This window comes from Primulina tabacum, chromosome 2 (assembly GCF_025594145.1).
Source record: "Primulina tabacum isolate GXHZ01 chromosome 2, ASM2559414v2, whole genome shotgun sequence".
Lineage (NCBI taxonomy): Eukaryota > Viridiplantae > Streptophyta > Magnoliopsida > Lamiales > Gesneriaceae > Primulina > Primulina tabacum.
The window spans coordinates 53728810-53744438 of record NC_134551.1 but is presented as its reverse complement, the minus strand read 5'-3'; the positions used below and the strand labels follow the sequence as shown (position 1 = coordinate 53744438).

The 15629-nt window shown below is 36.5% G+C and overlaps 2 protein-coding genes across 2 annotated transcripts; both read left to right on the top strand.

Annotated features, from left to right (window-relative positions):
• Window positions 1–405: 405 nt before the first annotated feature.
• Window positions 406–1781, top strand: LOC142538088 (mitogen-activated protein kinase kinase kinase 20). Its single transcript, XM_075643526.1, has one exon. It carries the CDS (start codon window positions 516–518, stop codon window positions 1575–1577), a length of 1062 nt encoding a protein of 353 aa, XP_075499641.1. The 5' UTR covers window positions 406–515; the 3' UTR covers window positions 1578–1781.
• Window positions 1782–3819: 2038 nt separating this feature from the next.
• On the top strand, window positions 3820–15548 carry LOC142537010 (DNA polymerase alpha catalytic subunit). Its single transcript, XM_075642524.1, has 31 exons — window positions 3820–5144; window positions 5900–6187; window positions 6261–6344; window positions 6485–6559; window positions 6753–6817; window positions 7083–7173; window positions 7262–7450; window positions 7821–7984; window positions 8095–8209; window positions 8444–8623; window positions 8694–8807; window positions 8928–9047; window positions 9134–9445; window positions 9584–9676; window positions 10560–10678; window positions 10766–10838; window positions 10936–10992; window positions 11095–11187; window positions 11566–11688; window positions 11771–11868; window positions 11996–12041; window positions 12542–12655; window positions 12769–12852; window positions 12976–13089; window positions 13179–13268; window positions 13366–13442; window positions 13935–14154; window positions 14489–14542; window positions 14621–14740; window positions 15014–15088; window positions 15197–15548. The coding sequence occupies exons 1-31, from the start codon at window positions 3936–3938 to the stop codon at window positions 15341–15343; spliced, it is 4803 nt and encodes a 1600-aa protein (XP_075498639.1). The 5' UTR covers window positions 3820–3935; the 3' UTR covers window positions 15344–15548.
• The last annotated feature ends 81 nt before the right edge of the window (window positions 15549–15629 follow it).

The following is a 15629-nucleotide window of genomic DNA, read 5'->3' as shown; positions in this document are numbered from 1 at the left end:
TATATTGCATAATTTAAGATCTTTCACGTTTCGATTAAATTAAGTTTATACTTATATATAATTATCAGCTTATAATCTCTCCAAATCCAGTTGAAAGTTATCAATTAACAACTAAATAATGAATTAATCAAGGGTAGCCATCACTTAATAATAAAGTTGAAAAGAGGTGCGGGGAAGATTAATAAATGCCGTGGTTTGAAGTGTAAAAAGTCACCAGCATAAAAGCGTAGTTATTATTAAATTAAGCCTAATTAATTATTGTGCGAAATATCAACCACGTTTCCGAAACCAATGTTACGCGATATGTCTTTCTTAACCACGCACGTGGTTTTTTTTTTTATATTTTTAGAAACCAAGCCTTCCACTAACGTTTGCGGCTACGAATTTACACCAACTTACTCCTAAAACCTTCCTATACAATTTCACACAGTAACGTGTAGTTCCTCCAAAGGCAGAAGTTCAAGCTTGAGTATATGTATAAACAATTTGAAATACTCTTTTGCGTTTTCTGAAGAATGGATTGGATTCGAGGTGAGAAACTGGGGCATGGTTGCTTTGCTATTGTAAATTTAGCGGTGCCCAGAAGCAAGAGTGGTGGAGTTTTCCCTTTAATGGCGGTGAAGTCTTGCGGGTTTTCGCAATCTTCTTCTCTCGTGAAGGAGAAATTGATTCTTGACGAGCTTAAGGACTGCCCGGAGGTGATTCGTTGCTTTGGAGAAAGCTTTTCATATGAAAATGGCGAAAAGTTGTATAATGTACTGTTGGAGTACGCCTGGGGCGGCACTTTGGCTGATAAACTCGATAATTATAGTAATCGGAGGCTTCCGGAATCCGAAGTCCGGCGGTGCACGAAGGCTTTGCTTAGAGGGATTCACTACATTCACAAGCTTGGGTACGTTCACTGTGACATTAAGCTTCAAAATATTCTCTTGGGCTCTGACGGTGGGGTGAAGGTTGCGGATTTCGGGTTGGCGAAGAAAGCAGGAGGTGTTTCGGGGTGTGGATTAAGGGGCACGCCGCTATACATGTCGCCGGAGATGGTCTGCAGCGGGGAACAGGGCCCTCCTGCGGATATCTGGGCTGTTGGATGCGTGGTGGCGGAGATGGCCACAGGATATCCGGCGTGGCAGTGCTCCGACGTGGCGGGGCTTTTATTTAGAATCGGAATTGGCGAGGAGGTACCGGAAGTGCCCGGGAGTTTGTCGGAGGAGGGTAAAGATTTTGTTAGGAGATGCTTTGTTAAGAATCCAAGCAATAGATGGACGGCTAAGATGCTTCTAAATCACCCCTTTATTTCTGATGGTCAAGATTTTGACGATGACGTCGACGCCGTTTCCTTAACAACCAAAGAGGAAGAAAGTGTCACCATTTCTCCGAGATGCCCATTAGACTTCCCAGATTGGGCTTCGTCAACATGTTCAATTACATCATTGCCACTGCCGGTATATTCTCCGGAATCCGCCTCCAGTTTCCCAGGCGACTTTTGGTACGTTTCACCGAGGGTCCGTCTGCGGGACTTGGTAAACAATCAAATCCATGATTGGTCGGTTTCGGATGATTGGGTAACGGTTAGGTGACGGAGCTCGTTAGGCCAATTCAAATAACAAGAAAACAGAATTGATTTTTTTTTACTGATATTTTTTATCTTTCTTTTGTAAATTTTCATTTTTTTTAAAATTAGGCACATTATAGCTTTCTCTCTTCCTACATTTATTATAGTCATGTAGGATTGTACCGAATTCGTATAAAAATTTGTCCATATTGAAAGCCAGGATGCACACACTAGATTACATACATTAATGGATATTTAAATTTATTCAAGTCCTGGAAACTATTTCATCAAACAATATAATCTATTTATTAGTTTTCATTTGAAAAATGAGACTGTTGCTTGGATGTGTTAGGCAAAGATCTGTTATTTGCTTAATTGCCCACTGCATGCATTTTCTGGTTTTCTGATATTTTCATTTTTCGGCTGCAACTTGCTAGCAGGCAGCAATATCCATTGAATTCAAGATACATATCCTCGACTGTGTACGTAACAACTAGAATCTACCTTGAAATTCGTGCACGGCAGTTAAATAAAAAACTGCATTTCCCTCTCCAAATACATTCTTTCTTTGCTGGTAACGTGTCCGGAATACATGTGGCTATTATATTAAATATTAATGATATTATAACATAACGACGTCACAACATAACGAAGAGAGTTTATTTTTCACGATGGCTAGTTTGGAGAAGAAATAATATTATTTTTCACGTGAGCAGTTTCCTTGTGACTGTGAATATAATATTATTTGTTAAGAAAAAATATAATATAAAAAATGAGAAAAGGTAAAATAAGAAAGAAAGTTGGTGTCCTCATAGAGCGGTTATTATTAGGGGCTCAACTATAATAAAATAGTAAATAATAAATATAAAAAATTAAAAAGGGTAAAACAGGAAAGAAAGTTGGTGTCCTCGTAGATCGGTTATTATTAGGACCTCATACTTAATATAATAGTATAGATATACGAACAACTATAAATAAACATTATATGTTTCGAAATAAATAAGAAAGACAAAAACTTGTGTGAGACGGTATCACGGATCGTATTTTGTGAGACGGATCTCTTTTTTGAGTCGTCCATGAAAAAATATTACTTTTACGCTAAGAGTATTACTTTTTATTGTGAATATCGGTATGATTGACCCGTCTCACAGATAAAGATTCGTGAAAACGTCTCACAAGATACCTATTCAATAAGAAATCTCAATCCCTTTATATGTATATATCGTGACCTTCCGGACCACATTTAGAGTCGTAAGAGACAAAAGGCATAGAAAAAGGACAAATTCAATCGATATTAGCGTTCTATATTGTCAAGTTTTTTCAATATTTGTTCGTAATATAATAATAAAAAAATAAAGACATCTTTGTTTTTCAAGCGCAAAAATAAAATAATACATGTCAAAGATATATATTCGAAATTGTGAGATCTTATTTTACACACACACACACACACACATATATATATATATATATATATTATATCTGATAATGAATGATTTAAAAAAGAAAAAAAGAAAGAAAGAAAAGAAACATTGATCATGTTTGTTAAATTGTTAATAGTAGTTCGTAACTTCTGCTAATTAATGCTTGAATTTCGGTGAAACCGTTCTTACGAAATAATAAAATTGACACGGATATATAAACTTGATGAAAGTAAAAAAAAAAGGTTTGGACTTCTGATTTTTAATTGTATTTTAATAATTTGCCCAACACGTGTTTGTAGATAATAAATATAATAATAATATTATTAACTATTAATATGTACAAATTTTGATAAAATAATTTTCTTACACATTATGTAGTTGTAGGAGTCAAGGAAAATATATATTAATACAAAATATCATAAAATTGAATATTCATAATTGTAAAAAAATGTGAGGCTGATATGAAAAAAATCACTTTAATGATAATTATGAAACAAGTCTACCCGTCTCACTATAAACATATTATTATAATTGTATCGTTTAATATAATTATAAATAAATTGATGAAATCATTATTATTGATATTAATAAATGAGATCCATACTTAAATTTACATAAAAAAAATTTGGTCAACAAGGACCATTAAACTCCGAAAGCTACCCATATATTAGTTTTATTTAATTAAGTTAATTGATTAATGTCATATAGTTAATATTTCCTTGTCGCACGAGTACTTCCCAATCCATCCCAGTATTTTTTTCATCTTGGTTTGGACCCAAAGCCCAAAACCTAAACCCAGCCCATGAAATAAACGAGTCCGAGGGATGAATGAATTCAGAATGGCGCCAAATACATATTTCCCGCCAGTGCTTCAGTCTTCAACCCATCTTTCCTCTCGGAATTTTTAGATCTAGCTAGAGAGCAAAATCTTCAGAATTTTACTGGTGGAGCAAAGAACGATGGCAGATGAGGAACCGCTGGAGGGGAGGAGGCGGACCCGGGGTCCTGCCTTGAAGGCGCGTTCGGAAGCACTACAGCGTCTCAAGGCCCTTCGCAGCGGTGGCCGTCGTGAACTCGAATCCGGAGGCTTCCAGATTAAGATGGAGGAACCGATTTATGACACGGTGGATGAAGATCAGTACGAAGCTCTAGTAGCCAAGCGCCGCGAGGAAGCCAAAGGGTTTATTGTCGACGACAACGGCCTAGGGTACGGCGATGAAGGTGAGGAAGAAGACTGGTCACTCGCTGGTGCCTCCTTTTCTTCGGAAGAATCTGAGGGAGAATTCGATCGGCGGAAAAGAAAGAAAAATAATGGAAACGATGATGCGGATAAGAAGGCGAGGGACGTTGTGAAAAAGCCTTCGGCGTTGGCATCTGCGGCAGCATTGATGGGTAAGCAGAAGATTTCTAACATGTTTACTTCCACTGTGTTTAAAAAAGATAATCAGAAGAACTTATCTAGTGATAGTATTGTTGATGATGTGCTTGCTGAGTTTGCGCCCGATGAGACTGATAAGGAGAGGAGAAGGAGAGGGAACATTAGTAATTTAAGTTTTAACCATTCTAAAAATTTAGCTTCTCCCGGCGGAGGGATTTTACCAGTTAAAATTGAGAAGCCCGTCGTTGGCAGCATTAGTCCAGATTCTAGAATTAAAATAAATGGAGAACATCAAGATGATGCGAATGGAGAGTCAAGGAAGTGCTATGCCGAGGAAGGTGAAATAATGAGACGCAAGGAGATTAATTTTGACATCGCAGAGAAAGGAGCTAATTCATCTAATAAAACAATGAACGAGACAAGAAAGGAGAAGAGTGAAGCTACTGAGGATGGAAAGGTGGGCAAAGAATGTTTGATAAATGAAGTCAAATTTAAGGATGAATCATCTGTTAAAGAGGTTGAGAAAAAAGTGTCTACCCTTAATGCAAAAATCGAAGAGCCAAGAGATCCAGCCTTGAGTGCCAAAATGGGGTGGCAGGCCGTGAGAAGTGCAGGGCAAAATTCAACTGCTGATTGCACTGAATCCGGGCATGGGATGAATCAGAACTCAACCAGCGAGGAGAAATTGGATTTCGAATTGGGGTCTGATGGATTGTTGCCTTTCTACATACTTGATGCACATGAGGAGATTTATGGTGCTAATGCTGGGAATCTTTATCTCTTTGGAAAGGTATGTGAGCAGTACTATGTGTTTATCTGGTTTTGCATTTTGTGTAATTGTGATCATCTGCTGAATTTTGTAGCTAACCCTACATTGCTGTCTGATATAGAGGATGGACTTTATAGTGATGATCTATATAGTAACTTTGACTCGCATATAGCATTTTAGAGTGTGATAAAATGATGTAATATTCTGGTCTAGTCCTGTCAGGATGCAAAATCAAGTTCGTGAAGTCCCAATTTTTCTCTCCTTTTCTGTTATTTTTTCCAGAAGTTCTCCAGAAACGTAGTCTCATGGACTTTTAGTGAACATATGACCTCAGATGAATATTTGTATATACTGATCTCTCCATCTTTGAAGTTCCGTTATTCTACTCCATTTGAAGTAGAGGGTAAGATCAATTCTTGGGGCTTTCCTCTGGTTCTTTTGTTTTATTTGCTATAGGGCCACTAGATGTCATACTTAAATGAACCTATCAAGCTTTTATGTTTTTTTTTTTTATGTTTCATATAAGGCACAGTTTACTTTGCATGTTTACATGACCAGTCTTTGACAGATTTGCTTCCCACAATACTCACATCATTTTAACTCTTTCTTCTCAATGAAATGGCTATCTTAAACTATGTTTAACATCGTTTCAATGCTGATATGTCTTAAAATATCTTGTCATGTATGTGACTTGGTAGATTTTCTTTCCCATTTGTGGTTTAGAGGTAATGCACTCCATGAATTCCTGAAATTGACTATAGTTGTAATTATGACAGGTCAAAGCTGGAGCTGCATATCACAGTTGTTGTGTGGTCGTAAAGAACATGCATAGATGTGTATATGCCATCCCAAACTTTTCTTTTGCGCACATTGACACAATCGCAGAGCTAGAGAAAAATGTTGAAGAGTCTCGTATGACTCTCATGGCTTTCAAAGACACAATTTCAAAGCAAGGGATAGATGGGGAAAAGTCAAGTATGTCACCAACAGATCTTAAAGATAAAATCGCAAAGCTAGAAAAGGATGTTGAAGAGTCTCGGACAGCTTTACGAGTTCGACTTCATGTAATTTCATTCCACCAGTTGCTTGCCTATTAATTTTTCCACTCCTCTTTTTGATAATTTTTTCTATTGTCAGGAATGGGCATCTGACTTGAAGTCCGAAATGGTGGAAAAGTTACTGCAGTGTAATGTTTCAAGTTTTAGCATGGCGCCTGTTAAGGTCCGTATCGTTTTGCAGATAAATTTTGAACTACATCAGCTTGTTTCCTTTTTCCAATTAAGACATTGCTGAGTAGTCTTTCTAATGTTGTAAAATCAATTATTAAATTCTCACACTCTGCTTCTTTTGTGGTTTTCTAGAGAAATTATGCATTTGAGAGATCAGACATACCTCATGGAGATAACTATGTCCTCAAGATCAATTATCCATTCAAGGTATTCGAGGATTGTATTAGATCAGTTATTTTGTTATATATATTCAAAATTTCAGCAGTTTCGGTTGCAATTCAAGCAAATTCTGTATATCAGATTCCCATGATTCCACACAGTGCATGTGAGAATATTGGAGACTAATCCGATGCCAGATTGACCCTCTTTAAGTTATTATGTGTGTTCTTTGTCTTTGCAGGATCCACCGCTTCCATCGGATACTAAGGGAAACAACTTCTGTGCTTTGTTTGGAACTCATAACAGGTATCAGTAAGACTTGCTCCCTTTTGGTTATGTTCAGTGATTGACAAACAGGTTGCACTTTTTTTATTATAGTTTTTGGGTGTGCTTTTAAAATATGTTGGTATTGCTAGCTGTCCTGAGTATTTATTTTCTGATGATTTTTATCTCATTGAGGGCCTCATTGTTCCTCAATACTGTTTGCTTCAGGTTTTCTGATATTCACTCTGTGCTTCTTACAAATACCATCTAATTTAAGAAAGATTTTTAAATACAATGCATAGTGCAGTGGGTTGGAGCTTTTCCTAATCAAAAGAAAAATTAAAGGACCATCATGGCTATCGGTATCGAAATTCTCCAGCTGTTCTGCTCCTCAACGGGTGAAACTTTTGCAGCACTGTATTATGCTGTTTTGCCATGTTAATTTTAATTTTCGTTCCATAAATCCTTTTTCTTGCATTCGATCAGGTGAGCTGGTGTAAGTTTGAGGTTACTGTCGACGGTCCAAAGGATATTCAAGTTTCAAATTCCTCAAAGGTTATATCAGAATTACCTCCAGCGGTAGTTGCAGCAATAAATTTGAAAACTATCACCAACGAGAAACACAATACAAATGAAATTGTGTCTGCTTCTGTCATTTGCTGCCATAAGGCTAAGGTATTTTAATGCATGATATTATTTTCTTCCTATTTCATTATTTAATATTTTAGTTTGTATGCTCTTCTTCTTTATCAGTTCAAGTGGTTGGCAAGCCAGTGCCTCTTGTTTTCCTGTTTTATTTTTGGGCGCTGTTTTTCCTTTTTTTCAAGTGTTATTGTGTTTGAAACCAATGCATATATTTATAAAGTTTATGCTCCTATCTGTTAAATGCATAACTCACTGATTTGACACCTGTCAGTAAAGAGCTATCTATAGATTTCAATTTTTGGGGGAAATTCATGCACATTGGATTTTTTTTGCTTCACAAATACTTCTTTAGTAACACAGTCATATTAAATTGATCTAGTAATTTATTATGAACTTCCAGATTGATATTCCCATGTTGGGCTCGGAATGGACTCGTTCGGGTATGCTTAGTCACTTTTCGGTTGTGCGGAAACTTGATGGAGGCATATTTCCAATGGGTTTTACAAAGGAGGCAGCTGACAAAAATGCCAAGGCAGGGTCAAATGTGATTTGCTATGAAAGCAGGCTAGTCTTGTTTTAGCTGTGTTTTTTTTATCTGATTTTAGCTTCCTCCTTTAATCGGTTATACTTCAATTTCTCTTCCTAATGTATACTTGCATTGACCCATATCGCAGTGAAAGAGCTTTGTTGAATCGATTGATGATTGAGTTGTACAAATTGGATAGCGATGTACTAGTTGGGCACAACATATCTGGGTTTGACCTGGATGTCCTTCTACATAGGGTGCAGGTACTAATACTTTTTTTGCATTAAATATAAATGTTTGATATTGCAAGAGCTAGTAAAGCCTTTGTGCATGACTCTCGCCCTTGTAATATCAAGTTCCATTCTTGTGCCTAATTTAGATCTTATCTGTTTGTGCTATATGCTATATGTTTTTTCCTGTTCTGGTCTTCTTTTAGGTTTAACATATGTAGCTTCCTTGAGAAATGAGAATGTCTAACATATCGTTGCATCTTGCAGGCATGCAAGGTGCCCAGCAGTATGTGGTCCAAAATAGGCCGTCTCAAGCGCTCTGTGATACCCAAACTCTACAAAGGAAACTCGGTATTCGGCTCAGGAGCAAGTTCAGGGATCATGTCATGCGTTGCTGGCCGACTCTTATGTGACACTTATATCTGTTCTCGTGACCTATTAAAAGAGGTGGAATGTAATGTTTACTATCATATAATTTGTATGGCATCTTATTGTTTACTTTCTCTTCCTTCTTCAGGTCAGCTATTCCTTGACACAGCTAGCAAAGACGCAGCTGAATAAGGATAGAAAGGAGATAACTCCTCACGATATTCCTCAAATGTTTCAAAGTTCTGAATCGCTTATGGAACTTGTATAGACTTCATAACTCTAATATTTAGAACTTCCATTTTGAAGATCTCTGTGTAAAATTGTTATCTAAAACTACCAACGCCATATGATGACCACAGTATGTCCTCTTTTACTATTTCAGATTGAGTATGGGGAGACAGATGCATGGTTATCAATGGAACTCATGTTCCATTTGAGTGTTCTTCCCCTCACACGACAGCTGACAAATATTAGTGGCAATCTTTGGCACAAAACTCTTCAGGTGACAATTGTTGTGAACTTAGAGAGAAGCTTAATCAAATGAAACTATTAATCATATAAGACTGCTGCTTTGTTTTCCAATTGCAGGGTGCTAGGGCTCAAAGAGTGGAATATCTCTTGTTGCATGCATTCCATGCTAAAAAATTTATTGTACCAGACAAGTTTTCCGCTCAATCCAAGGAAATAAAGACAACAAAACGTAAAATAAATGGTGTGGAAGGCAGAGATATTGATGCAGATGATACAAATTTTGATGACGAGCCTCTTGAGAAAGATCGCGGGAAAACCAAAAAGGGACCTTCCTATTCTGGTGGATTAGTGCTGGAGCCGAAGAAAGGACTATATGACAAGTATGTATTACTACTGGATTTCAACAGTCTTTACCCTTCTATTATTCAGGTCAGTAGTATTTCATATTATTTCTTCGCATTCTTCTTTACATTACTTACCTAGATTTATAAATGAAATTCTTCAAGTAAAGCTATTCCTTTTTCTTAGTTCTTAATCATCATTTCTTTTGGTTATCAAACTTTGCAGGAATACAATATATGTTTCACAACTGTTGACATATCGGCTGATGGATCTGTTTCCTGTTTACCATCTAGTAAAAAGACCGGAGTTCTTCCGGAGGTAAAACCATCATGATTTCATAAATACCTAGCTGAAATGCATGTGAGATTTTATTGTCCAATGAATGATGTAATAACATCTAAGCAGACATTCCTCGTCTGCATTGAATGATGTATGTGTTAATATATGACATTCGTTAAACTTACTTATTTGTTGTGCATGATTATGAAAGTTCTACCGGACTCTGTTCTTGAATTTCCTTCACTCTATTCTAATGTTCATAGGATTACTTTGGGTGTAGGGATTCTTCCTTTTCTTATGGATTGATCCCATTGCTTAAACCAGCACACGTAATTCCAAACATGTAACTGATATTTTTACCGTGGCAACATTTATATGATGTTTTATCTGTTTAATGTGTTCATTTTTTACTCTATTTTTTCTTGTCGAAGCATTATCGCGTCTTAATCAACTATCATAGCCTTAGATGTTTTGATTGACAGTAGCCTGGTACTTTAGCCCAAGTACACCAGGGAGGCAAGGATTCTATGCAGTCCTGCATATACGTTTTAACTTTTCAGCCACGGGATTGACAATCAGTCAAAACCATGGATCAATGTAACACCAAATCCCACCCAGTTGTGATATATCCAACCTTTTATGATCATATTCTTTTCGATCAAGCTGTCATCATATTCTTAGCCTGACTCTTAAAATTCCAAATCATCTCTACCCTTAACTTAAAATAACGAAAAATTTCATGTTAATTACCATCCCTCGATAATTATCATTTGTAAGCAGCACATAACAAACAAGCACAAATTAAAAAGTCCCCAAGTAACCTAGTAAGTGTATACACAGGTATTTGAATAACCAAAAGGTCATTTGATTCTAAAACCTGCATAAATATATTGTTTTCTGATGAATAACTACATTTGATCAGTTGTTAAAGAATTTGGTCGAGAGAAGGAGAATGGTGAAATCATGGTTAAAAACAGCATCAGGTCTCAAGGTTCAGCAACTTGACATACAGCAACAAGCTCTAAAGCTGACAGCAAATAGGTTAGTGTTTGCTTTCTTCTTTCACTTTTATTTTGTGTTTCTTCAATAACTATTATTTGTAGGTTTTAAAACAAACTTGTTATGCAGCATGTATGGATGCCTGGGGTTCCCAAACTCCAGATTCTATGCAAAAGCACTTGCAGAACTTATAACACTACAAGTGAGTTCATCGTTGCTTAAATATGTATGATGTCATGTTAGATCAGCATATCAGACATGGAGAATTTCGTTGACCGACTCATGCAAGCTGTGCGCAGGGAAGGGAAATTTTACAGAGCACCATTGATCTTGTTCAAAATACGCTGAACTTAGAGGTCTATACTCTTAACAAAGCACTCAAAATCTCTATATTCATGTTGATTCTTGTTTACTTGCTACTTGTTAAACTATTAAGTTCGTCTATTATTTCCAATCAGGTTATTTATGGTGACACGGATTCAATAATGATCTACAGTGGACTTGATGATGTTGGAAAAGCTAAATTAATTGCAGGAAAGGTCATTCAAGAGGTGTGCATGGATCTACATGATAGTATTAGGTGTAATTTGTTCTTTGTTGAGTGAAATGAGACTTCTGTGTTATCTATCCAATGTAAATCTGCTGCAATACATTGAACCAAAAGCATGAATTAGTATGATGATTGAATCATTAAAATGATGCTCAAAATAGCTGTATTAATTTTTTTAAATAAATCCTATCAATCATGAGTTTGGATAAAGACTAAGCGTTTTGGATGTAATGGAAGATTGTTTCCATACATTTATTCTCTACTTGAACCAACACTTGTGGCTTTATTGAAATGTTTTCGTCGGTTGGCAACTGAAGTGAATGCGTACATTCTATAATCCATGTCCCTGTCATGGACTAGCTCCTTTTTCTTTTGCTAGGTCAACAAGAAATACAGGTGTCTGGAGATTGACCTTGATGGGTTGTACAAGAGAATGTTATTGCTCAAGAAGAAGAAATATGCTGCTGTCAAATTGCAGTTTAAAGATGGGATGTCCTACGAGGTGGCTTCCTACAACTTTTCTGGTCATTCTATAAATCTAGTATCCTATCTTCTGTTGCAACTAGCTAATAAGATTGGTGCAGGTTATTGAGCGGAAAGGTCTTGATATGGTTCGTCGTGACTGGAGCTTGATATCGAAGGAAATGGGAGATTTCTGCCTTGGTCGAATATTATCCGGAGGGCGAGTTTACTTGCCTTTTTTTAAAAATCATTTTACTTGGTTAAATTGGTTATGGAATTTAATGATTTTGAGTTTTCCTGCTGTTGCTTAATTTCGGAAGCTTACCATATATGGCTGTAATGTTCAGGTCTTGTGAGGATGTTGTTGAAGAAATACACAATTCTCTCATGAAGGTACTTTCTAAACTGGTCACACATTTCCAACTTAATTCTAACTATTAGTCATCTCTTTGAGGTTCATCTATGTCTAAGTTATATTAATTACTATTAAATACTATGCATAACTAGCAGTATTGACTTTGATAGAAGATAATCTTTTATGAGTTGTGCGATATGATATTTTGAATCATGCTGATGCTTTTTGGACCTTCATTGGTGATTTGTTTTGTCTAAATATTTTATAGGAGAAATTAAAATATGTTTATAGATTACTTTCACATATTTTTTTTACTTTCACACCAATCATTTGAAGCCATAAGATTGGCCGAGGCTTCAACTTTTTTAGGGTGACACGTTAATCTATTTTGTATCATGGGCATGCAATATTTAAAGACAAGGAATTGGAACCTAAGCCCATTGTCACTAGAACGCCATCATGCACCTGCTACTTCTCTGGTAGTATGATTCAGTGATAAAAGAAAGCCCGCGTAAATTATGTGTTATTTTAATTGCAGGCACAAGAGGAAATGAGGACTGGACAAATACCGTTAGAAAAATATGTGATCACCAAGACACTAACCAAACCACCTGAAGCATATCCTGATGCTAGAAATCAGCCTCATGTAGAGGTAAGGTCGTGACAGCTAATTGTAAGAACTACCGGCAACATATTTACACGTTTTACTTTACATCATTTAGTTTGTTCTTATATTTATTGTTCGTGTATTATTTTACTCTTTAGGTAGCACTTCGATTGAAGAAACAGGGTTATGTGACTGGTTGTTCTTCTGGAGATACAGTACCCTATATAATTTGCGCTGAGCAGGTCTGATTCTCACCTTCTCTTACCATTCTTGGTGAGATAGATAAGTGCTTGGTTTGCTGGTCCCTTGTGACAATTCCTAATCTTGATATCAAACAGTATTTGATCACTTGTTGCATATTATAGGGAAATGGTTCAAGCACCTCTATGGGAATTGCCCAGCGAGCAAGGCATCCTGATGAACTGAAAGGAGACAATCAGAACTGGATAATTGACATTGATTATTATCTGGCACAACAGGTTTGTTTTGCTGAACTTAGGTGACAGGGGCTGTTGGTTTTTTAATTTAGTGCATTATTTTGCTCAAAAACTTTTCAAATGTTACGCAGATTCATCCCGTGATATCACGTCTCTGTGCATCAATACAGGGTACAAGTCCATCTCGTTTGGCTGATTGTTTGGGGCTTGATTCATCAAAGGTAAATTATGTAGCACGCTTTCTGTATTTTCAAGCACACTGTATGTACAATTGCAGTTTGGATATAAATGTTTGACTGTTAAATCTTATTTCCTCAGTTCCATAACAAATTCAATGATTCTGTCAGCAATGATCCTTCCAGCTCGATGTTAATTACATTTGATGACCGAGAGAGGTACCCATTTCTTTGTAAATGATATTCATTAGTACCGTGCTAAGCAAATCCACAAACTATCAGAAGTCAAGATCTAGATGATGTTTTCTTCATATTCCTGGTCTTGTGTGGTTTTTTGTTGACCGTTGATCTTTGGTGTAAAATGTCTCACTTTTATAGCTTAAAGTTCTTAAAAAGATAGAAAGGATTAATCCCATCTTCTGGTATTCATACATTAGCAAATGTTCTTTTCGTTTGAGTGACGGATTGTTAAAAAATTTCATGTTTTCTAGAGGCTTGCTTTCTTGCTCGAGTAAATCGAAGTAATTTTCCTCCCCTGTTTTCAGATTCCTTCATTTTGTGTATCGTTTATAATTTCCTGTGTTTATCACAAAACCAAGATCACCCTCTTGCTTCCTTGAATCCTGTAGTTGTTTTCGTCTGTCTTATTACAAAATCACTGAATCGGCAAGGTATGAATATTTGTTGGATCTGATGTAATCTGAATTGCAGATATCGAGGTTGTGAACCTCTGGTTTTATCATGCCCCAGTTGCTTCAGCACCTTTGAATGCTCCCCTATTCTGAGCTCGGTGTGTGCATCAATCAATACAATGACAACAGATATCCAAGATGGATCATCAATCAATAAATTCTGGCAGAAGCTGCGGTGTCCAAAATGCCCAGAAGAAGACAATACAGGGAGAATATCTCCTGCTCTTATAGCTAATCAGGTAATTTCTTTTCTTTCGCTAGATATATGCATGTAAAAGGCAATTTTGCTCCTCGAAACAATGTATATGTGGTGGGTAGGCTCCTTTGAGTTTTTCGTTGTTGAGAACCATGAATTTACAATTGCTCATGTATTCGAGTCATAGGGAGTGGAGAGATCAGCCTCAACCCCACAGAAAAGAGAGTGTTTGGCTGACAATAGAGTAGTTTTAATTCTCCTCGAAGTTCTCTATACTTGACAGTTGATGCATAAATACAAAGTTTTTTCATGAAATTCTATGTTATAAATTCTGTAACGGGATTTCAAGATCACTTGGTGATGCTCGGTTTTATCAGGTTAAAAAGCAAGCAGAAGGGTTTATGTCAACATATTACCGGGGCATAATGATGGTAAATGCTTGTATTGTTGCCTCAAGATCAGTACTGCTTAACACAGTTAAACAGTACTTCATTTCTTTTTTCTTGCAGTGTGACGATGAAACTTGCAACTATACCACCCGTAGTGTTAATCTTCGACTACTTGGGGATTCCGAGAGAGGAACCACTTGTCCAAACTATCCCCGCTGTAATGGGCATCTCTTTAGAAAGGTTTGTCCCCTCGCTCTTCTCCTTTGCTCGTCAAAAATTAATCTCATCAAAATATCATTTTACTTCTGTAAGTCTGTGACCATTCATTTAACACGTATGATCCATTTAGTCACCAATTATTAGTTTAGCTCATTGGGGACAGTAATTTAGTCAGAATCGACTCATATATCAACAATGTTAAAGATAAAATTTCAATTAGAACACTACAGAACTTCCAAATTTTCTGTGATCGAAGATTGTTATTGATGGATCTTCCTTTGCAATTTACTTCAGTACACTGAAGCAGATTTGTACCGGCAGCTAACCTACTTCTGCTACATTTTGGATACATCACACCACGTTGACAAGGTTATATTTTTCTCTGACGCCTTTGCTCCTTTCCAATTGCTAACACTAAATGAGAACGTACACCTGAATGAATTATTAGATTCAGACTTAAGTTTGCATTGAATTCAGATAGAAGTCGACAAAAGATTGGCCGTGGAGAAAGAACTTTCCAGAATTCAGCCTCTGGTTGACGTCGCAGCAACAACAGTGCAGAAAATCCGAGACAGGTGCTCTTATGGCTGGGTTGATTTGAAAAACTTGGTAGTTATTGTTTAGTCGAAAAGTGGTCATATCACTCTACATGTCATCCTTATTGAAGTGTGGCAAACTGCATGTATTTTCCGGCATTTCCCCCCAATATTTGTATATTATTACTGTATTCAAACAATCTATATCTATATCTACCTATATACTTATAAATACGAGTTCCATTTGTGAGCTTACTATTATGACATCGTGTTTTGCATTTAGACATAGTTGATGGGGTTATTTTAGTTATTGTCCAAGTTAAGTTTAATAGGATTTAACTCATTTTAGTAATTATCTTTCAATTGTATGTATG

Excerpts from the sequence above, each read along its gene's own strand:
- LOC142537010 (XM_075642524.1), top strand. The coding sequence starts at position 3,936 with ATGGCAGATGAGGAACCGCTGGAGGGGAGGAGGCGGACCCGGGGTCCT. Across the intron at positions 6,818-7,082 it reads TTGTTTGGAACTCATAACAG|TGGGTTGGAGCTTTTCCTAA; the intron begins GTATCAGTAAGA and ends TGCATAGTGCAG. Across the intron at positions 13,269-13,365 it reads TGGGGCTTGATTCATCAAAG|TTCCATAACAAATTCAATGA; the intron begins GTAAATTATGTA and ends TTATTTCCTCAG.
- LOC142538088 (XM_075643526.1), top strand. The coding sequence starts at position 516 with ATGGATTGGATTCGAGGTGAGAAACTGGGGCATGGTTGCTTTGCTATT.